This window comes from Anolis sagrei, chromosome 4 (genome assembly GCF_037176765.1).
Source record: "Anolis sagrei isolate rAnoSag1 chromosome 4, rAnoSag1.mat, whole genome shotgun sequence".
NCBI classification, from domain to species: domain Eukaryota; kingdom Metazoa; phylum Chordata; class Lepidosauria; order Squamata; family Dactyloidae; genus Anolis; species Anolis sagrei.
Genome location: NC_090024.1, coordinates 177,848,086 through 177,871,504, shown reverse-complemented (window position 1 = coordinate 177,871,504; position 23,419 = coordinate 177,848,086). Strand labels below are relative to the sequence as shown.

Below are 23,419 nucleotides of genomic sequence, written 5' to 3'. Positions count from 1 at the left end.
AGTCTCCATCTCACTTGCTTAATCACTGGCAACTCCTTAGAAAACTAATGGACTGGTTTGGTTCTGCTCCATGAGAGGGGACATTCAGAAGTGATTGTGTCCACTGCCCTGTCCATTTCCCCATTCCAGAGGTCAGCCAGAGCTTTGATATAATCACCTGCCAAGGTGATAGGAAAAATCCCAAAAAGTCATCAGGAATCCATCCAGATTCATAAGCCTCCTGGAGTGAACCATCCTAATTGGTTGCCCAGCTCTGTAGAGGTTTGATGTCCCAGTGAGTCTAAATCAGACCAGGTAGTGATAGGTCCATGACAAAGGAGCTATGCCAAGTTCCTCCACACCACCATCGCCATCATCCCATCCTGCACAGAAAATAAGTTCCAAAGTGTGCCCAACAGCATGAGTAGGACCAGACACCACATGGGACAGACCCATGGTTGTCATGGAGGCCATGAAGTCCTGAGCTGCTCCCAACAGGGAAGTCTCAGCATGGGTATTGAAGTCTCCCAACACTATCAGCAGCTAAGACTCCAATGCCAATCCTGAGACCACCCCAGCTAGCTCAAGAAAGGAGGCTGTTGAGCAGCGTGATGGGTGGTGCACCAACAGAATCCCTATTCTGTTTGACTACCCACCTTTAGGTAAATAAACTCAAAAACCATTTACCGTTGATAGATACAGTTTTTTCTCCCAATCTAGACCAGACCTTTCTGTTGATATACTTTTGTATCACATTGGCTTTTTGTGTCACTTCTTTTAGACTATAAACCCGAAGACATGAATTGTGTTGTATTTTTGTTAAAATGATATGTAGGACACTTTGAAAGTCTTTTCAGCTCTAGAAGAAGGGTATAACTACTAAAAATAAATACAGAAAATGTTCTCCCTGAATAGAAAGAGCCATCTAAATGTTGCATTGAAACAACTGTAGCTATTGCTAGATACTCAGTTTATTTTGTTTTGTACATTGCTGAAATCTATTTGAGTGTAATGCCTCTAAAGTCCCAAGGCAAATTTAATTCTCTCTTAAGCAAAGTTCAAGTTGTTGGGTACATTATTCTCTTTCTCTCTTATGCTTCCACCACCATGTGAATTTATTTTCAGTGGTTTCCCTGTGGAACCGATCTGCTGATATCATTATTATCAAATTTGGTATATTTTCACTTGTTCATCTTTGCTCCACTTTTTTTTTACTTGACTTGTGTCATGTTCAGTAATAAATGTAATTCCTCATAGACATATGTGTTTTAGAAAATGGACACATCAGTAAATTAATAAGTGTCTTGTACAAAAGTATTTCAGAAGGGAAGGAGAGAAAGAGAGTCTTGTAAACACTGCAGTTGTTCCTTGAGAGAGAAGATGGCTTTTCAAGTCACACTTAAATTGATTTTTGCATTTCACTCAAGTGTGCCAGCATTATTTCAGCCTGCATTACACATGGTGATTTGATGTTGAAAAGAAGCCAATAAATGAGTCAAGATAACTAACTATGCTGCTTTATGAAGATGATGTGCATTTATTGAGTTTGATTAGTTATGTCTGAGGATATGAGAAATTGAACTTCTGAATAGACTCCATTTGGGAAGTTAGAAGTGTTTTGAAGGACATTGCCCTGGAGTATTTACATACATATAATATTGCTGCTTATATCTCAGGAATGGGGAAAGATAAATGTTTAGTTTCCTCCATTTACCCTCAGGGATTCTGAGATCACTGAGATCTCAAAGCTTCTGAGATCACTGCTCTTTTATGTAAAGGTCATGGCCCAATTAAGAAGACTCCAGGCCTTCCCACATTATATTAGATGTGATGCTGCCATCATCATTGTTTCTACCATTGGTTGTGTTTTGGCTCAGTGTTAAGATTTCTGGCAGGACCAAAAACTATTTAGAGTTTGGAGGCCTTCAAATGTCCCACACCAAACCCTAGAGGACCAAAAAACTCAACATGCATGAGTCATGACTTTTTAAAAAAGTCTTACATTATGTCTCCATGCGCTTTCTAGAGCAGTGTTACTCAAAGTGGCAGTTACTAGATGGGGGCCACCTTGCAAGCCATCAATGGAGCATGGGCACCTGTGACTCGTAATCACCCAGATCAAAACAGGCCATAGTTCAGTGGTAAATCCCAGGCTTTGCTTCAGCCTACTTTAGTCATGCAAACTGAGTTCAAAGTGCAGAAGCAGGCATGTAGCCGGGTTGGGGGGGGGGGCTTGAGGGGCTTCAGTCCCCCCCCCCTCGAAATTCTCATGGTGGTTCGCGAAAAGGCCTTACTGGTGCATTATTTAAACTGTTGTTTATTCATATCACGATCTTATCACCATACTCAATATATCCCATATGCATGGGGGTATTGGGGTAATGATACAAAAGGTTTGCTAGGGTAGACCCTCTTTCACTCAGACTCAGCCCCCCCTGGAACTCAGCCCCCCCTGAAACCCCCCCTGAAAAAAACTCACCACCCCCCCCCCCGAATCAAAATCCTGGCTACGGGCCTGTGCAGAAGTCTCAGTTTAGGGGGGCAGGAAAGGAAAGGGCAAGATTTTGCCCTTCTCAGTAGCCAAGCAAAACAAACTGTTATGGCCTTTCCTATCTTGTGTATTCTTCCTCACTAATAACTTTTGCCATCTTGACTACTCTCTGATGGTGCTTGGCCACAATGTTTCTTCACCTGTGAAATGTTATACTGTATGGATCTGTCTTTGCAGAACAAGGCATAGTTTAGAATCAAAGTGCTAATTCACATCAAGTCTAGCTAAATGAGGAAACTCAGCCCAGCATAGTAAGAACAGAATCATAATTTTAATTCTCAGTCACTTGGTTGCTCCAGCTGCGAAGGCAGGGAAAAATAATCCTATTATAGTACTAATTCTGTTAATCACACTTGTACTTCTCATTGTGCTAATCACAACAATATGGAACACTCAGTTCCAAAATGAATGTTCTGTCTTGATAATGAAAACGGAAGACTCTTTGATTTCCACAAAACTTTATTGATTCATCTCTTTTGAAATTTCAGCATAGGTTTTCCTTAAGATAACAAAGCAAGACGAATGGGTATGTCTGTTGCATAGAAGGAATTGGCTTGGATTCAAAGGATTGGTATGTTACATGGTTTTTGACAATTCATGATGTATTGTCATAGCTATACAGCCAGGAAATCAGAAGACATTTACTTCTTGGGAGGAGAGCAATGACCAATCTCAATAAAATAGTGAAGAGTAGAAACATCACACTGGCAACAAAGATCCATGTAGTTAAAGCAATGGTATTCCCCATAGTAACCTATGGATGTGAGATCTGGACCATAAGGAAGACTGAGCAAAGGAAGATAGACGCTTTTGAACTGTGGTGCTGGAGGAAAATTCAGACAGTGCCTTGGATCACAAGAAGATCAAACCAGTCCATACTCCAGAAAACAAAGCCCGACTGCTGACTGAAGGGAAGGATACTTTGGCCACATAATGAGAAGACAGGAAAGCTTGGAGAAGATGATGACGCTTGGGAAAATGGAAGGAAAAGGGGGGCAGACCAAGGGCAAGATGGATGGATGGTATCCTTGGAGTGACTGGCTTGACTTTGAAGGAGCTGGGGGTGGCCACGGTCGACAAGAAGCTCTGGCATGGGCTGGTTCATGAGGTCACGAAGAGTCAGAAGCAACTAAATGAATAAACAACAACAATCCAGCTGGTATTACCTTCTAATGACCAGTTACAAAACACATTGGTGAGAAAAGCATGTGCTATGACAATCAAATGTCTTTATTGTTAAGGGAGCACATCTTGTATTTTATCCAGGCAACTTTTCACCATACTGCTAAACAAGCCCCTTTTGAGGGCAAAGGATGCACATAAGAGATAGGGCTCTTGTTCTCCCTTACACTGATATGTGTAAGTAGGGGGGGGGGGGGGGGCAGCAAGTTGTTTAAAGTAAACTGTAGAGAGGTAAATTCCGAAAAGAAGTTCAGATATTCTTACTGAGGTAATTGCCCCAAGCTCTCTGCCCCTTCCCCTATTTAATTTTAGCTATTTTGATCTGTGGTCTTCCTTCTGCCAAAGCTCCAGGTTTCTCTCTTAACTAAATGGGAAGTGACTCCCATTAATGAGTCTAGTTACTTTATGAAGCAGTTACTCATAGTACCAGAACACTCGGCTGATTTGTCCAATAAAGTACACTCCTGCAAAATAGACTATTTATTTAATCAAGTCCTTAATGAAGTCATTCATGACAAGTCTTCCGGCAATGCTTTCTAAAATAGGTTGCTATGATGACTCAAAATGGTGCTCCTGCCAGTCTACCTCTAGTATGCCAGGCAGGTTATCTATTGTGGGAGACTTGGCAAAATGAGGGTGTTCCTCTCCATACAAATTTTACCCACCAATGAAATTTTTCCTCATCCTGCAAATTTTAAGCATTTCACCAACTTAAAATTTCACTTGAGCATTATGAAAACTAGTTTAGGGGGTGCTAATAACAATGTTTCACTATCTGTAATATAAAATGTTTCACTATCTGTGATATAAGAAATTCGAAAATTGCAGGAAAATTTCATTTCAGCTTTCTTATTTGGGAGACAATGTCGCTAGCAATCTTTAGGAGGAGCTTGAAAATGTGGTTGTTCTAGTGTGCCTTTCCAGAATAAGGAAACTCCTAGCATTATGTCCCAACGCACTTTATCAGAGATCCAGGATATCTGCATGCTCATCCCCCTCCAAACACCCCACCTTGTCATGCCCAGCACTTTTTAAATTTTAATTATTACATTTGGCCCAGCCATTGTTTTTAATTGCATCATTAGATGTTGTTAATGGTATTGTTTTGTTCTTTGTTTTTTGAATTATTGTGTTGTTGTTGCTGCTGCTGCTTTTATTCTTGTATTTGGGCTTGGCCTCTTGTAAGCCGTACCAAGTCCTTTGGGAGATGGTAGCGGGGTACAAATAAAGGATTATTATTATTATTATTATTATTATTATTATTATTATCCCCCTCAGAGAAACTCTGCCTTCTACATAGGTGTGCCATAATTTTGTCTATTGCAAAAGAGTATCTACCATTAAAAATATATTCTAGGATGATCAAGGATGTCAGAACCTGTAAAAGAACACAGTTGGAAGATACTGGGTCAAAGAAAATTGTATAAGGCAGAGAGAAAATAGCTACAGTTGTGATGTCACAGAATTATAGCTATATATCACTGTGCAGTCACACCATCAACAGTGAATCTCTTTGTGATCCCACTTTTTCAGCTATTTTTACAATGTCCCAGTTTCTCTCTCTCCTTTCCCCAATTCACTTCAATTACTGCAAACTAAGTTCAAGGTGCAAAAGTAATTTTCACTCAAATCAGCAGGTGAGAAGAAAGGAAAGGATGGAATCTTGCCCTTCCCAGTAGCCTTAAGTAAAAACAAACTGCTACAAGCTTTTCCTAGTTTTTGTGTTCATCCTTATTAATATTTTATATCAATTTTGACTGTACTGTGATGTTGCTTGGCCAAACACTTCCTGTTTTTCATCTATGAAATGTTAGAGCCAACAGTAGAGGGGACAGAAGCTTTGGAAAGTTACATCGTTCATAATTATGTAGCTTAATATGAGATATGCCTCAGGGAAAATTATATATGGAAAAAGGTGAGCAGGCTGGAGAGATCTTTGCCCAGCATACCTGTCCAAACATATCTCACCTTATGAACCATCTAGGAACTTAATATCGTCTGGGGAGGCCCTGAGCTTAATCCCACCTTCTTCGCAGGCATGTCTGGCGGGGACGAGAGACATGGCCTTCTCAGTAGTGGCCCTTCAACTGTGGAACTCCCTCCCTAGGGATATTAGATCGGCCCCCTCCCTCCTGACTTTCAAAAAAAAAAGTAAAAACCTGGCTCTTTGAACAAGCTTTTGGAAATGCAGCATAATAGATAAACATGGAACTATAAAAGAGTGAACTTGGAACGGCTTAGACACTGCTACTGGAAAAATGAGTTTAACAGGAAGACACTGGTGGTTATATGTTTTTAATGGTTTTGTTGTATGGATGTTTATAATGTTGTGCTAAATGTTTTTTTAAGCTGTATTTTATGATTATTGTGGCATCAAATTGCTGCCAATTTGTATGCGGCCTTGAGTTGCTTTTGGGCTGCGAAAGGCGGGATAGAAATACCATAAATAAATAAATAAATAAATAAATAAACAAACAAACAAACAAACAAACACAAACATCAGCGTTCTGGAAGAAGAAAGACTATTGAAGCGATGATTCTCCGCCATCACTTTCACTGGATTGGGCATGTCTGAATGCCTGATTACCATCTCCCAAAGCAGTCTCTTTACTCTCAGCCCCCAGTGGCGCAGTGAGTTAAATCCCTTTGCTAGCAGGACTGAATACCAACAGGCCGCACGTTCGAATCTGGGAAGAGCGTGGATGAGAAGGACATGAGAGAAGCCTCCAACAAGGATGATAACACATCAAAACATCCGGGCATCCCCTGGGCTACGTCCTTGCAGATGGCCAATTCTCTCACAACAGAAGCAACTTGCAGCAGTTTCTCAGGTTGCTCCTGACATGACAAAAAAAACCAAAACAAACTCGCAGCTTTAGAATGGAAAATTGAATGTTGGTGAACAGCAAAAGAGATTTAAAATGAACTTAAAGCTAACCTTTAAAACGTAGTATAAACACCAAGAACTGGGAAGCCCTGGCCCTCCAGTGTTCTAACAGTGCTGTGGATTTTGAAGAAGCAGAAGGCAAAAGAGAGAACCGTGCCAAGAGGAAGGTGTGTCAAGCAAACCCTTGTCATGACTGCCTCCCATTTGGGAATCTATGGCCTCATTGTGAAGGACCATGCAGATCCAGAATAGGTCTCCACAGACACTTGTGGGCTGTACCCTTAGAAGACAATCATACTTGGCCATGAGTGATCACATATGATGATGAGTGGAAACAATTGCTGAAACAATTGAAAAGCTTGGACTTTTTAAGTGTAAAGAAACATTTGCAGAGTTACTTCCCTTTGGCAAGATTTATGGTAATGTTAGCATTTCATTTAGAAGAGCCGGAGGCTATGTAGCTTGATTGGCAGTTGGCATACTTTCTCCTAAAACTCTTACAATGCAGATGCAACTCTCCATATACCTGCGCTAAAACTTCACACAGAATAGCATGCAAACTTGATTTGTATATTGCTTCTAATGTTTTTGAACAAAAGATGACTAGTGACTACTTTCCTTTTTTTAAAAAAAAATGTTATTTTTACTAATAACTAAACAATGTGTGTGTACACGTTGAGTTAATCATCAGCAATTCATTAGTGGTAGCATTGCTCTTAATGCCAGAAGAGTTAATGGCCCACTGAGCACTTCTTCAGAAAGAAAAACAGCCTGTTTTAAGCCTGAGCTGCCTTCTTAATCTCACAGGCAAAAATAAAAATAAAAATAAAAATGATGGCAATGCCTCCAATAATTGTGTTAGGAGAAAGTAGTAAGAAGTAAATGACATAGCAAGACCTGTAGGGAAAGCTTGGGGAGAGAGTGGGCACCAACATATGCTTCTTCAGAATTGTCAAGCCTTCAGTTGCCATGGTTGCAATGCTCCTAAAGAAACCAAATTAGATATTTGTGTCTATGCCACTGGAATTGTCCGAATGAAAAAACATCGGCTTTCAGAGTTAAAAACACAGAATTTGTTGTTTTCTCTCATCTGCAAAACAGACACTTTTATCCAAAACATATATCCCATTAGTGTTCTTCAGCAGAAAAAAAATGTGCACCTGGATTAGTCTCTGTAGATTCTTTTTGTGTTAGTAACATGGGAGAAGAGCAAGCAAGATTTTTTCTAGAATGTTGTTTACACTGAAGAATGAATTATGCACTCTAAGATACTGATAGTGAAGAGCCCATGCAGAGGAAACCTGCAGAATTGTGCTGCAGGAAGCATGAATGTTTATATGTTGGATTAGGGTGCCTTTCCATTTCTGCTCTCACTCACAGACACACTGCTTGCACACATTTTTATGACTTGAAATGAACCGAAAGCAGCAATACATTGGATTTTAGTCTACGTGCCTGAAATCAGGACACAAGTAGAGCTGTGTTGACTGGAAAACAAAATCTGAAGTCCATTTTGAGACTACGCCTTTGTCAGCCTGACTAAAGTTCACAAATTTCATCATTCTAGTTTTTGAAGCTTAGAGGGTTTTTGATCAGGCAAAAGAGGTTAAACAAAAAGCATGCCAGGAAGGGAAAGGGCTGGTTGTTTATTTATTTATTTATTTATTGTATCAGAAGCAACCCAAGGGTACAGTTGTAATCTATTTAAAAAACACAAAGTTTAAAAACTTGGCATTAAATGTCATTTGAGCAGTAACTGGCCACTTGAAGTGCCTCTGGTGCTGCTATAAGAAGGTCCTCTGTTGTGCATGTGGCAGGACTTAGACTGTATTGTAATAGGTGGTCTGTGGTTTGCTCTTCTCCACACTTGCATGTTGTGGACTCCACTTTGTGGCCCCATTTCTTAAGGTGGGCTCTGCATCTCATGGTGACAGAGCAGTCTGTTCAGCACCTTCCAAGTCACCCAGTTTTCTGTGTGCCCTGGAAGGAGTCTCTCATTTGGCCATGGATTGAGGTTCTGGGTTTTAATCTGACACTTTTGGGCTCTCGCTTGCTGGGGTGTTCCTGCAAGTATCTCTGTAGAGGCTAGAAAACTATTTCTTGATTTAAGGCACTGGCATGCTGGCTGACATCCAAATAAGGAAGGGGCAGAGATGTCACTGCCTTGGTCCTTTTATTATTGGCTGCTACTTCCCGGCAGATGTCAGGTGGTACAATACTAGCTAGACAGTAATATCTCCAGTGGTGTAGGGCACAGGCATCCTGTGATAATGTGGCATGCCTCATTATGAGCTACATCCACTGTTTTAGCATGGTGAGATGTGTTCCACACTGGGAATGTGGAGTGGCCACATCTATAGATTTGTTGAGGGAACATCTGAGATGCTGCAAGGGAAACACTTGGTTTACCTACCCCCACAAGATTTCATGTTGGTGACACACTTTTTAGACCTGCATCATTTTGCGTCATAGTAATTCAACCCTTTATAAGAGATACAGACACATACACAAATTGTAATAGTAGAATGTTTGGATGCACAGCGTATCTCATGAAAACCTTTCATTTATATTTTTAATATATAATTTGTAAGATAATACATTTGTGCAACACCTACACACTACAGCCAACACACTAAAGTATTGAACATGCAGTTTGGAAAACTGTGTTCTAGTAATAAGCAGCTGACTTGGAATATAGGCAGTAAAAAGAAAGCAGTAAAGTTTTGCAGCTTCATTTGAAATTACAAAGTATCCTCCCTACTGTGAAGTATGTTTTTTGACAGTGAGTCTGTTCAATGTGTCTCTTCGGAAGTCTCTATACTGTCAGGTCGGGAGATACATTTACATATCGAAATAGGCAAAGTATGTTAATAGAAATAAAACTGGAAAGCCATTTTTTTGTGCTGAAGGCAACATTTCCTCAGAAAATCAAGTCATAGTATATGAGAACATAAATTCATAAAGTTCCCTTCTTCCTACTCTGAATCTCTCTAGACCTTAAGAATAGCATGAGTACTCTTCATTAGGTTATTTAGATTTTTAAAATAATTCTGAATGATAGAATCCTCCTGAAAATACTGCTACCTCCCTTTTCCCAGTGCACACTTTCCGATACCAATCTCATTGGCACTTCACCATCGTGATTTACTGTTCGAGAGAATGATATCCACACTTTCCTGACTGGACTTTCAGTCAACAAGTTCAGCAGCTCAGTGGTTTAACCTGCTGCACCACCAGGGAGCCCCTCATTTCATGATATCATATATTATTCTAGATATTTAAATCAATTGTTCCATTGGATTTTGAATTGTAGATGCACATCATATGGCAATCTCAGTATTTAGGTTTTTTTAAAAAAACACAATTACTACATTTCTTAATTTTATCTACATTACCTGTTCTGAATGGCATACCACCAGGCAAAAGAATTTACACTGTCCAGATCTAACATTACATGCTTGCAACTGAAAACATACATTTCTGACTCAACCTTGAAACCATTCTATATGTATCCAGCTTAAAATCACTTTCCGTGACAAGTAGTTTATTATGCATGCTGTACTAAGAAATGGCCAGTTGTCTATTTGGTTGAATACTATGGATTTCCACTTGGGAAAAAGGATGTATAATATGTTACTCCAGAAATTAATAAGAAGCAAAAATCTTTAGAAACAACTTTGTTTAATTCATAGTACACAATATTAATAAATGTGTCACATACATAGGGATATTACTTCCTGAGTTTTACAAAACTTTAAAAAAACCCATTAGCGATGCAGTACAGTACATCTGTAATAGTTTAAGGTACACTTAAAAACCAAGGTATAATTAATTACTTTCACTAATGGTGCAATATATCGAAAACCTTTAGCAGCCATTCTTCACATTAATCATGAATATGTACGGTTGTAGCTAAAAAGTGTATAAATACACATGTTGTATCCAAAGGCAAAGTATGAAGCTATCCTGGCAGACTGGATTAGGATAAACTCAATTCACACCCTTCTAACTAGTTGGATTTCTTCCATTTCCTGATCCTTCAACATGAATATCTATTTTCCAACTTTGAACAAATCTTGCTTAAAAGAGACTTGACTTTCCTGAGCTGAAAAGATTCATCACTTTCAACAAAGATATGCAAGCTGAAATTACTGGTTTGGTTTTAGAATAACTACTGTGTAATTATAATTCCAAAGCCCCTGGGTTTGAAAGGGCATTAATTAAAATAATACGTTGCATTTAAAAAGAAAATCTGACTCCGTTCCTGTCACTTGAATTTCCATTACCAAACCCAAATTACACTATAGTGGAGTTTTCAGGGCCTGAGGTATAAGGTTATTCCTATATAACTCTCTTCGCATGCAAAAATATGGAGAGCAATTGAAACACAGAGGAAATTACCACAGGTGATCATGAGGAAGTATGTTGACATTGTGCTGTGAAAATGGTACATGCCAGACCTGTGATCTTCTTCTTTCCATCTTCAGTTTCATAAAACACCCTGTGATGTGTGTGTGACTCAACAGCAAGAAACTCTCTCTTCTCGAAACAAACCGATCCAAGCTCTAGGGAGCTTTGTTAGTTTACACAACTCGATGACATTATCTTTTCACTCACTGTATAAGAAAAGGCTGGTTTTGGTGCATACTCAGAAATGTCAAACTGAATCTAATGTGCTGTTGTGTTGTTAAAACTGTTAGATGATATGCTCCTCCAATAATTAAAGAGAAGATGAAAATAAATCATGCTATAATGCAAGTTCAACACATTAAAACTTTTTGTATAATACAACACAATCGAAATTTTAAATTACTCCATTACTGGCCATGCTGACTGAACATTTCTGAGAACAGTTTTCCAAGCAAGTACATTTTTAAAGCTCTGGTCAGGTCTATAAACAAGGATCCACCTAATAAAGCAACACACTCTAGAAACAATGTTAGAGGAAAGGTTTTTGTGCATATGTTTTGCCATTTCACTGAAGTCTTAACATGGGCAAAGAAAAAAGTTAAAAAGCAGCTGAACCACGTTTCCTGAAGAATGGCCACCATAGCTATTCTGCAGCTGCAGGTAGAGACCAAAAATTGTGGAAGTATTGAAAAGTCCTTCACCTGGTTATCAACAACTTTGTGCAAACACAGCCTGGGTGGTTTGTTTTGTCAGTACCACAGCACCACTGTAATTGAAAAAGCATCTTATAATATGTATTTACAAAATTAAAAGCTCAATGTTACTTCACTCCAAGCTTTGTTCTAAAAACCTTTTTAACACTGACAGTTGAACGAGTCCTTTAACACCATGATGCAAAACTGAGTCTAACTATGATAAAACAGAGAGGGGTGTTAAAGGGCAGCATGTGGAGCTGGCTGGAAGTCACTGCTCTTTATGGCCTGGGTCATGGCTCTGCGTTTGGCTAGACGCGATTTGGACGGAGGAGACAGCTTCATGGAACACATGGCCTGCGAGAGACTCTCTTCCTCTTCGCTGAGATGATTCTCATGCTGGGAGAGCTGGCGGTTCAGGGCAATGGCCTCTGCAGCAAAGAGGGTCAGGTCCTTTGTGCTGCTGTTCCTGCAAAAAGGATGTGGGAGTAGGGAATGGAATGGACATAACCAGTTCATAGCAGGAAGGCTGAGCTCACTGGGGCTGCATAATAGTCCAGCTTGTTTTGCTCTCTTCTATTTCACAAAGGACAGTTGCAAAAAGTGAAGAATGATATTAGCCAGTGCAATGTGTTTCGAATGATAGAGTTCGAAGAGACACCATAAGGGCCATCTAGTTCAACCTCCTGCCTTGCAGGAAAACACAACCATCCACTCTCTGTTTAAAGGCCTCCAGAGAAGGAGGTTCCACTTCACACCAAGGCAGCATATTTCATTGTTGAATAGCTCTTGCCGTCAGGCTGCTCTTCCTAATATTAGCTTTCCCGACAGTTTGATTCTATTGCTCTGTTTCCTAGTCTCTAGAGAAGTGGTTCTCAACTTGTGGGTCCCCAGGTGTTTTGGCCTACAACTCCCAGAAAGCCCAGTCAGTTTACCAGCTGTTAGGATTTCTGGGAGTTGTAGGCCAAAAACATCTGGGGACCCCAGGTTGAGAACCACTGCTCTAGAGCATCCGAAACAAACTGCTCAATCTTCAACATGACATCCTTTGGAATATTTAAACATGGCTATCATGTCCCCTCTCAATTTCCTTTTCTTGAAGCTAAACATACCCAGCTCTCTAAGCCAGACTCCTCATAGGGCTTGGCTTCCAGCTCTTTTTCCAGTCACATTCCAGCTTGTCAATTTCCTTCTTGAATGGTGGTTTCCAGAACTGGACACAGTAACTGACCAAATCAGAATAGAGTGGTACTATTACTTTTGTCAGTCTTGACCAGTGGTTCTCAACCTGTGGGTTCTCAGGTGTTTTGGCCTTCAACTCCCAGAAATCCCAACAGCTGGTAAACTGGCTGGGATTTCTGGGAGTTGTAGGCCAAAACACCTGGGGCTCCACAGATTGAGAACCACTAGTCTAGGGCCATGGACTTGCTTTTATAGATACATGAAAATTTACAATGAGTTTCTATTACATGGGTATATTTCCCAAAACACCTGGGGACCCACAGGTTGAGAACCACTGATCTAGACACTATACTCCCATTGATGCAGGCAAGAAACCAATTGACTTTTTTGGTGGCCACATCATATTGCTGACTCCTGTGCAGCTTATAGTAACCAAGTCTCCTAAATCTTTTTCATATGTGCTGCTGTCAAGTCAGATATTCCCCATGTTGTAACTCTGCATTTTGTGACTGCATCCATGACTAATGGAGCAGGTGGAATACATAAAGATCAACCACCGTGGGAGGTCTAAAGACGACAGTATCAAACATTTGAGAAAAAGCAGCATACAGCTATACTGTTCTCCTCCAATTGCCTTTTTTCTTCTTTTCTCCCCTTGTTCCTTTTGCCATTTTGCTTCTACCAGTAAAGTCAGCCACACCATTAGTGGAGCCAATAGGATCCTGGTCTAAAAACCAATTGTTAATCCCTGCAGTAACACAGAAGCTGTATCTTTATTGTACCCTTTACAAATAGTCAAATAAAGTTCAGCAATCCTACAAATAATCAAGCAAAATTCTGTGATCCTAACTAAATGCCATAAATGACACAAGAGACTTTGTTCTGTCACAAACAGCCCCCTCCCCCCACACACTAATGCTTCTCTCCTTCAGTGGAAATTTCTTTTTAATGGATTGTAATAACTCTGTAACCACCACTCTTAATTGGTTTTAAAAGATATTCAAAAGAGGTTACCTTTGAAGGACCTGTGGTGTAGGCAGCCCTCTTTCAGAAGCATGCTGTGCATAATGGAAACATGGCAAGGTTGAGTTGAGGATGGTTAGGGAATCGTTATTCATTCAAACATGATTATTATTTTGAATACCCTCTATGAGTTTCAAAATGAATAGGGCAAATATAATGTTTATAGAAAATTACACTGAGCAACAACAAACACCAACAAAGGAAAGATGTCATTCCAGATACAGCATTCAACAGAATCAGGCAGTGGCTGATGAAGAGGGAAAATGCTAGGTTTTATTACAAGAGTGGGATAGTGTGGGCTATCAACTTAATATGGCTACCTAAGCATTTTTGTGGCTCTGTGTCCCTTGCATTTTAGCCTCCAAATGCCCTCTGAAGCTCAAAAGAGAAATGTCCCCATATTTTGGGCTTCCTCCTTGGCCTTTCAACCCAAAATATGTCTTTTGTTTCCTTTTTTTCCTAAAGGAAGCCGACCTTCCAGATTTTATTTCTACTTGGCCTAAGATGGCATGGGAAGATGGGGAGGAATGACTTACTTGCCTCCCATAGTCTCCTTAGCAGACATTTGGGAACATCTGGGAGGAAATATTTTGTGTGTATGTGTGTGCAAAGGGATGTAGCCTTCCGAGGTCTACTATGGCATCAATGTGGCTTCTTAACCCCCCAAAGCCTTCCTTCCCTGCTTTAACAACGGGGTGCCCATGGATGCTTGTTGAAGAAGTATATATAAACACCACTTCAAGCCTTTGGGATGCAGACAGAAAAAGCTATTTCAGACTCCTGGACCCCCGGGATTTTTTAAATTACAGCTCCTCAAATCATTTGTCACTGGATCTGTTGGCTGGGGCTCCTAGGTGCTGAATTCATCTGGAATACCAAAGTTTTCCCTCTAAATTTAGGTATTTATATGGAGCCCCACTAATCGAAATCATGAGACATGGCATTAAACTTGGTCACTATTCACATTTACACCCTGGAAAAACCCAGTTCTGGACAGATTACCATTTTTCTAAAGCAAGTGGGCAAAGTACACCCTACAATGATCCTTATATTGTTGCACAGCCCCACTTGTTCAAACTCTGTTGACCTCCCAAATATCCCAACCCTTAATTTTTTTTCTGACAATTTTCTACTTGAAAATTGGCTAAATAAACTAATAAATGACTGCATATGCAACAGTTTACTTCTACCTTTGTTCTAGCCCCAACTTCCCTTTAAAACACAGATAAACATAGGTCAGAATAGCAGGTAGAAGAGATATGATGGCACTTCCAGCATGCCAAATGTAATGATGGTGCCTATAGGGAAGAGGGAAGGGAGTCATATGGGTGAAAAATCACCCCTAATTGGCACAATCTACTTCACAAAGTAATATACATTCAGAAAAAGAAAAGACTGAAAAAACAAAAAGCAGAAAAAATAACTACAATTAAATGAGTAAACTAAAACAATGAACTCTGAGTTAAATACCAAAAGGCTCTGAACTCTCCCATTACAAAATATAATGAAAGGGAAAAAATTAACATAAAAATGTTCTAGCATTACAGATCCAACAAAATAATCCTTCAAGAATTACTAGAAACCATAATAATAGATTATTACAATGTTAAAATTCTTATGGTGTAAAAACATCTGTAACCAGTATCCACTCTCTAAACCTTCAATTGGCTTACGCTTTAAAATCCACATTAGTTCGACAATTTGGACTGACTTAGAAATCTTAACAATTCATTCTTCTGTCATCAGTGCTTCCATAATGCCCAGCTTTTCTGGTGACAATATAAACTCTTTTAGTTATTAACATGTATGTAAATCTTACACCAATAACTTTTTGTTTTCTTTTCCTTCTCTTTACATTCCCAAGTAAGGTACATACCAGTAGATTTCTTCCACAGGGACCTGTGCTTTATCAGACACTGGGCACAATGATGGCTCTCTATATAACAAACCTTAAAACTGTGGCACAGACATTGAGAACTGAGAAGCCCTAGCCCTGGAGCATTCTAACTGGAGGTCAGCTGTTACCAACAGTGCTGTGGAATTTGAAGAGCCATAGATGTAGGGAGAAAAGGGAGAAATGTGTCACGAGGAAGGTGCATCAAGCAAACCCTTGTTGGGACCACCTTTCATATGTATGTCCTCACTACAAAAGACCATGCAGATCTAGAATAGGTCTCTATAGTCACTTTAGAATCCACCGCCAAGACTACACTTGAAAGGCAATCATACTCGGCCACAAGTGGTAGCCTATGATGGTGATAACAAAACATGATAATTTAAAAGGCACAACTTACACCTTGTACCCATGGATGCTGTAGAACCTGAGCAGCACTGAGCCTTTCCTTGGCATCACGGACTAACAACTTTGAGATCAGATCCTTGGCATCATCGGAGATATGAGACCAGTCCTTCTCTGGAAACTCATATTTGCCTTCCTGGATACTCTCAAAGAGTTTGTTCTAGAAACAACACAAATATATAAACATATTCATTTTCTTCAGATGGCAAAAACTCAGAGGCAAAATGTTAATTTCTCCCAATCTTACCAAACCTCTCCTATTTTGTAAAATTGGCAGAGGTAAGTCTGGTTGGTAAGTCTGCCATTAAAATTTTGGATTAACATTTCTCTTGTCTTGAAAGGCACAACATAAAACCCATATTTAGACCATTCTAAGATTAGTTATAGTGCCACATTTCCATTAATCATAAACATGAACAGTTCAGATCTAAGTAAAGTAGCAAAATCAAATTTCCAGTTTGAGGTAGCTCCTTTCTTCACTAATGCATTACACAAAAATGATATCAAAAGGCATAATTCTGGAAATACAGTCTAACTTGAAGAAAAGCCAAGTCAGAATGGTGTAGTTGTTAGCGCATTGGAGTAGCCCTTCAAAGATCACAATTCTATTCTCTACTGAGCCATGAAACTAGCAGGACTTATTTCACAAGACTATTGTGAAGATAAAGTGGGGAGGATACAAGCCATGTACACCACCTTGAGATGGGATATACATGTAACTAATGAAGAGACATGAGGAGAAGAGATGCAAGATCAGAGTTCTAAAGGGGAAGAAACAGAAATCTGAGACAGCACAATTATATGATCCTACCCATGCCTTACTCTTCTAGTTAGAAGCGTATTTCAGAGGATTTCTTTTTGATAGAGATCACCAATGAATGCTTACACCACAGGAATGTGTCTCCAGAACACAATATATTTATCTAGTTACCTGACAGACTTTGCAGACTTCTCCTCTGTCCCAGCCACAATCGGTGCCACAGTTCCCCACAAAAGGTGGGTAGCCACTTAGCATGATGTACAAAATCACCCCCAAACTCCACAGGTCACAGCGCTTGTCATAGAATGTGGCTTCCTCTGTAAACACTTCCACCACCTCAGGGGCCATGTACTCTGCAGAACCACACTAACAAGACACAGTTGGAGGAAAGGGGAAAAAAAGAAAGTAGCATTTAGAATCAACTGAAAAGGAAAGAGACACATGGAATAAATGCTCTAGGGCCTTATTTCAGAGATGCACTCAGAACGTAGTAAAAACCTACACATACTACCCATTTCTATGTTTGCTTTTCAAGATAAAATCTATTTCAGGTTATTTTCCATGGATCCTTCCAATGTTATCTGCACAGACTTGTCATATTGCCAAAACCAAATCATTCTGTGAAAGAACTATCCTTCTCACACAAACCTGGAAGAGTATAAATCCAGCATAGAGTGTACTCCTGACACTTTTAAATACAAACTTAAGAAGTCCAAGGCACAATAACAGACAGCCGACTAAGAGACAGAAACGTGGTAGCCAGGAGGAAATTAACTACTTAGTATTGATTCGCCCACAGCAGATGGGGCGAAACCTTCATCCAAAAATTACTCTTTTGCTCTTATCTCCAATCAGTCAGGGGATAAAAAGCAATTCAAGATTCAAGAAGGAGGTCTGATTTGCAACTGTCTCAAATATCTGGATGCCTTTGTATGTAATAGGAGTTTTTATTTGCAGTTCTGGAAGGTTTTGTAGGCTTGAAAGAAGTGGCATAAGGAGAAACTGGCCCTTGCATTTGTTTTAATCCTTCCTTATAAACTCAAATTTGGCTACTAGATCATAAAACATCCTCCCTCCAGCTCAGAGTTAGTGGGCAATCATCCTCTGCCCCATACATACAAGTCACTGAACACACTTGAAACACAACCCAGTTGTTTTTTCTTTGTTTCATGTCAGGAGTGACTTGAGAAAGTACAAGTCACGTCTGGTGTGAGAGAATTGGTCGTCTGCAAGGACATTGCCCAGGGGACACCCGGATGTTTTGATGTTTTACAATCCTTTTGGAGGCTTCTCTCATGTCTCCGCATTTGGAGTCGGAGCTGACAGAGGGAGCATATTCGCACTCCCCAGATTCGAACCTGCAACCTGTTGGTCTTCAGTCCTGCCAGCACAAAGGTTTAACCCACTGCACCACCAGGGGCTCCTATGAGCCCAGTGCAAATCATTGAGTCTTAAGGAGTGCAAAGACAGACTGTAAAACAGCAGGAAGAAAAAAAGTGTAAACTGAATTCATGTTTAGAGGACACTTATGCTAGTAAGGTATTCCAACATATTTATAGCCAAGGACTTTCACTCTTATCAAAATTTCACATTCCATTTGAAGAAGCAAGGGATTATTGGTTTGCCTCCCACAACCCTGGAAATACACTATTGTAGAGTTGCTGGGCAACAGCAAGTATTATGTAGAAGCCAATGAAAACATGAAGAATTGTCATTCTTAGGTCTTTCAATACGCAGTACTTGAGCAGGCACACAATATTTTTAGATTAATCATGCAGCGTAAAGAAGGGTTGATCTTTTGACATGTATCAAATACAACATACATTTTCAAAACACAAGGAATATTGTAATCGCAGGTCTCACAGTCAAAACTCCAGGAGCTGAAGAACTCACACAAAGCTAGAGCAGGCAACACTCAAACCTACTTTAAAACACCTGCTTCAATATCACTTAAACTCTGGTTTGTGTTTGAACTGCCTCATATCAAATTTAGATGAGTCTTTCCAAATCTGAGATTTTGTTAGTAGAGTATCCTAGTGGAATACAATCATGACAATCATACCTGTCTTTCTAGCATCTAAAGTGTTGCATCACATCAGCAGGACGAGTGCTGCAATAAGTCTTAGAAAACACACCGAACTATATTTCCCCATGGTACCTTACACTAGCAGGACTGCTGAGTATTGAAAAGAGTGCAGGAAAAGAGGCAGAAGAAATAGCTTATTATGACTGCCAAGTATATTAGAGAGAATAAACGGAGAAGGAGATCTGCTTTCAGGCTTCAGGTGTGTGAACTACTACTGCAGCTATATTGCTTTGGACCATTCCTCAGCCTTTATTTCCTTATCTATCCTTCACTCATAAACTTTTCTATCCTTCACTGGCCCATATATATGGAAATTAAGAAGATTTTAATGACACATCTCTCTCCATTATATTCCACCTCTTCTTTGAAATCTAGTAAGAGTTATAAAACAGTCCTTTGGTCCTTGCAAAATGCAAAATGAAATGTGTGAAACTTGAATGCATTACATGCACACACAAACATACCTCTGCTTCCATTCTTCCCTCCCCTCTTTTGCTTCCTTTATCAAAATTAAGGCTGCCACCTCCCCGGGGTCTTTCTTCTTCTTACTTCTGACTCAAGTACATGGATATTGATTTATTACTACATACATCATTTAGTACTAATGAAGTGGCTTCCAGTCCAAGCAAATTCATTTTGCAGCTAGTTTTCAAAACCCCTAAGAATCAATATCAACCTAAAATGCAATGGGAAACTTTATCATACTGATTATTTAAATTAATGGCAAACCTGCCTCTCATACAACATTATATAGTAACTCAAACTCCATGCGCACCAGCTAATTAAATAGAGCCTTTGGCTTGACTGGAGAAAAACCACTCTGTAGTGGCAGAACACATTTTGCAGGCAAATAATTCAATCCTTGGCATTTCCACAGAGTGCTGCCCAAAGACTGAAGAGCTGCTGCCAATTAGTTTAGCTAGACTCACTGGTACTTTGGTTTCAAAATAAGTCTGCTTCCTATGTAATGTTAAGTTCTTTGTTAGTATAGCCCAGTTAGTATAGGCCAGTGGTGGTGAATCTATGGCACGCATGCCAGAACACGTATGAAGTGCCCTCTCTTCTGGCATGTGAACTATCCCACCCTCACTTGCTCACCTGTTTGCCCACCCCTGCTCACTCACTTGCCCACCCTTGCCCCTTGCTCACCCCCCCCCTTGTGCCCCCCTCCCTGTTTGGGCACTCTGTCACTATCACTGGTATAAGCCATAACCCAGTATCACATATGTTAGCCATGAGACCAAAAACATGAGAGATGTGAGTGACATTCCTATTTTCAGAGTGAAAGGAGAGAGAAAATGAGAGAGAGAAACCCAGTTCCAAAAGTTCCCCTTTGAAGCCAGTCTCTGTGAGCAACAACAGACATCCTAGAATTAGGACAATGGCCCTGGAACTATAGCCTCCTCTCCAAACTCTTAAGGATGCAGCTTTGAAGGCATGTGAGTCCTGCTTATATATTAGATAAATCAATAAATAAAACTTTATTTATATTTCACCCTATCTCCCCTGGGAGACTCAGGGTGGATTCCAACAAACAAAAAGGCAAACATTTAATGCCTCAATGACAGTAAGTACAAATATAATAACCCAGAATAACCCCACATAAAAGTAATCTTAAGCATAATAACTATAACTTAAATAAAACTATAATCTATCAAAAATTATAACTAATATAAAATGTGAACATAAAACATCCAAATATGACCTCAAAAAGTGTGGATGAGCACCAAGACACAATTACATGTTGAAATACAGTTGAAGTATCATAGTCTGCACTGCAACATGAACTCTAATGAGCTGATACATTATCCAGTCTCCTCTCCCCAACTTCCCACAGAAGATAATAGTGTTTACATACTGGAGTAGTCAGCTCAGGAGTAGTAATTGGAGTACACGCACTGTTGAGTTTTACCCCACTTCCAAGGTCAAAGTCACAAATTCTCACTGGGGATACCTAAAATGTGGGAAAGGAAAAAAAGAGGACACCACACACTTCATTATGTTCATGAATTCTACCTTGAAAATGTAATATAAAAATAATGGCAAATCATGAGATACCTTAGTGGGAGATTCACACAATATGTTTTCAGGTTTTAGGTCTCGATGAGCAATTCCTAAGGTGTGCAACAGAAGGAGAAGAATGAATCACATCTCAAAGAGCCACGTAATACAAAATTGGGGTGGGAGTGACCTTATGACAATATTTGATTTTGGTGTTTACATATAGACTGAAGTTTTAATCAAGCTGCTCAAGAGCTGCGTTGCTCACCAAAACAGAGTCAGTCAATCCTTGTGTTGCAGAGAAAGTTCTAAGCAAGAACAGAAACCTAGAGATAAAAGCATTTGCCCCTTGCTTCACTTCTCTGCCATCGCTGCCTACATTTTGGGGACGGGCAATGCCAATGAGAGGCGAAGACATGACATGGTTTCCTCCCACTTGATATAAATTACCTAGCACTGTTCAGACATTTATGAAGTGTGTTATTCTTGCTGCTGTTAGGTGTTTTCAAGAGCTCTGATGGACAGTCATCCTTTTTATTCTAGAGTTTCTCAGTGAGATTTGTTCAAAGGAGGCTTGCCACTGCTTTCCTCTTAAGGCTGAAACAGTGCAACCACTGGGCTTCTAGTACCCAAGTCTCTCAGAATCCTAGTCACACAACTATATTATACTACATCAAAAAGTGAATATAAACCACAGTTTTAACACTGAAGTTTGCAGGAGCTTCACACAACTATGTGAAAACCTGGGTTATATTCTTCTTATATCCTCTGATGAAGAATTGATTGTGTGTGGAAAGAGCTGTGACTTATTTTTGACTTGTATAATAATGTTGTTTTAAAAAAGTAATACAAACATCTGCTAGCATCTGAATAATGTAATCACCACCTTCCTTCACACAATTATACAAAGTGCTACACATAAAAGCTGCATTAAGACTGTCTCACACCCATAAAGTTGCTTTCTTTCTTGCTCAATCCCATCCATAAACTGCATTCAGTCTATGTTTACCCATAAGAAACCGAAACCAGTAAATGTGATAGCTAAGCAACATAGACCTTAAGAAAAGAGCTAACAACATAGACTCAATGCTCCCAAAACAATATGGCCACCTTTGAGTGAAAGGGCTTACTCTCTTGGCTCAGCTCAAGTTACAGAATAATCACGTACAGACCTTTCATTCTCAACACTATAACAAAGAACCAATCATTTTTTCAGACATAATGTTATTTTTACATGAATATCTTACTCACGAATTATCATATGGGCAAAGGAGAATAGTTATGGACAAATGCAGTGCAAGTAAATAAAATTTTGAGTATTTAATGGCTTTGTAGAAAGCATTGCACTTTCATCCCATGCCCTTGTTCCTTAGCTCCAATTTGCACTATCCCATTCCCTTGTCTTGTTTACAGCCTGGCCATGTCTTATGATAGTTATTCTGAGTTTTAAACTGTTGTTTTTATATGTTATATGTTTTACTTTATTGTATTGTATTGTATTGTGTGTTTATTTTATGCTCTGTTTTAGACACTTCCTGCCATATGTAAGCCTCCTTGAGTCCTTTTGTGTCCTGATTTGCCCTTCAAGAACAGCTGTAATACAATGTTGAAAGTAAAAGAAAAATGCTTTACTTCAGCAAACACAAAAGAACAGCAAATGCAGTTGAAAAATGCAAAAGAAAGCAAGGAAGTCTTAATGCAGACACAAAACTAAAGTCTCAATGTCCAAAAGAAACAGTACTCTTACATCAGACAACGGGCAATGATCACTAAATCCTTAGAAGCAGACTTGAAGCAGATTCACTTGGAGCAAAAACATCAGCATCGGAGTCGTTACCAGCGAAAGCTAATTGGTCCTGCTTCTGATTTATAGCCCTGAATTCCCCACGCTGGAGGTGCTAGGGCAGCTCCCAATTACCTCGGCGTTTCTAGCAGCTATTCTAGCTGAACGCCCGCTGTGGTCTGTTTCCTTTCGCCTCTCCAGAAATGTGGGCACTTGCAAAACCTTATCATCTGATTCCTCTTCCCCCTCCAATTCCTGAGCACTTCCCTGCTCCCTTTCCTCTTCTGAAGATGAGGAATCCCTAACACTTTGGGGAGATAGAGGTGGGGTACAATAATAAAGTTGTTGTTGTTATACAACTAAAGAGTTTTCCTCCTTCAGTATGCCATGAAAGCATAGTGTCTTATGATACAAAAGGCACATGAAACAATGCTGGATTACAGACTTCAAGCTACAGGAGTTTCTACAGGTAGTGTAGAGCATGCCTCTCTTGACTTTAAAAGTCTAGAAATTAAAACAGTAAAAAGCTTAAGCATCCAAACCCATAAAAGCTTCAGCTCCCAGTTTAATACTGTGTGCAACAT

At 39.7% G+C, this 23,419-nt stretch overlaps 1 protein-coding gene across 3 annotated transcripts in view; it reads right to left on the bottom strand.

Moving 5' to 3' along the window:
• Window positions 1–10,263: 10,263 nt before the first annotated feature.
• MKNK1 (MAPK interacting serine/threonine kinase 1) overlaps window positions 10,264–23,419 on the bottom strand; it is a 41,263-nt gene continuing 28,107 nt past the window's right edge. For all 3 annotated transcript variants that reach the window (XM_067467898.1, XM_060773446.2, XM_060773447.2), the window contains 6 exons: window positions 21,110–21,165; window positions 20,910–21,005; window positions 17,137–17,331; window positions 16,201–16,365; window positions 13,898–13,941; window positions 10,264–12,170 (listed from right to left, as the gene is read on the bottom strand). In XM_067467898.1, the coding sequence (XP_067323999.1) occupies window positions 11,942–12,170; window positions 13,898–13,941; window positions 16,201–16,365; window positions 17,137–17,331; window positions 20,910–21,005; window positions 21,110–21,165 (785 nt within the window). In that variant the 3' untranslated portion in view covers window positions 10,264–11,941. The remainder of the gene's footprint in view (window positions 12,171–13,897; window positions 13,942–16,200; window positions 16,366–17,136; window positions 17,332–20,909; window positions 21,006–21,109; window positions 21,166–23,419) is intronic.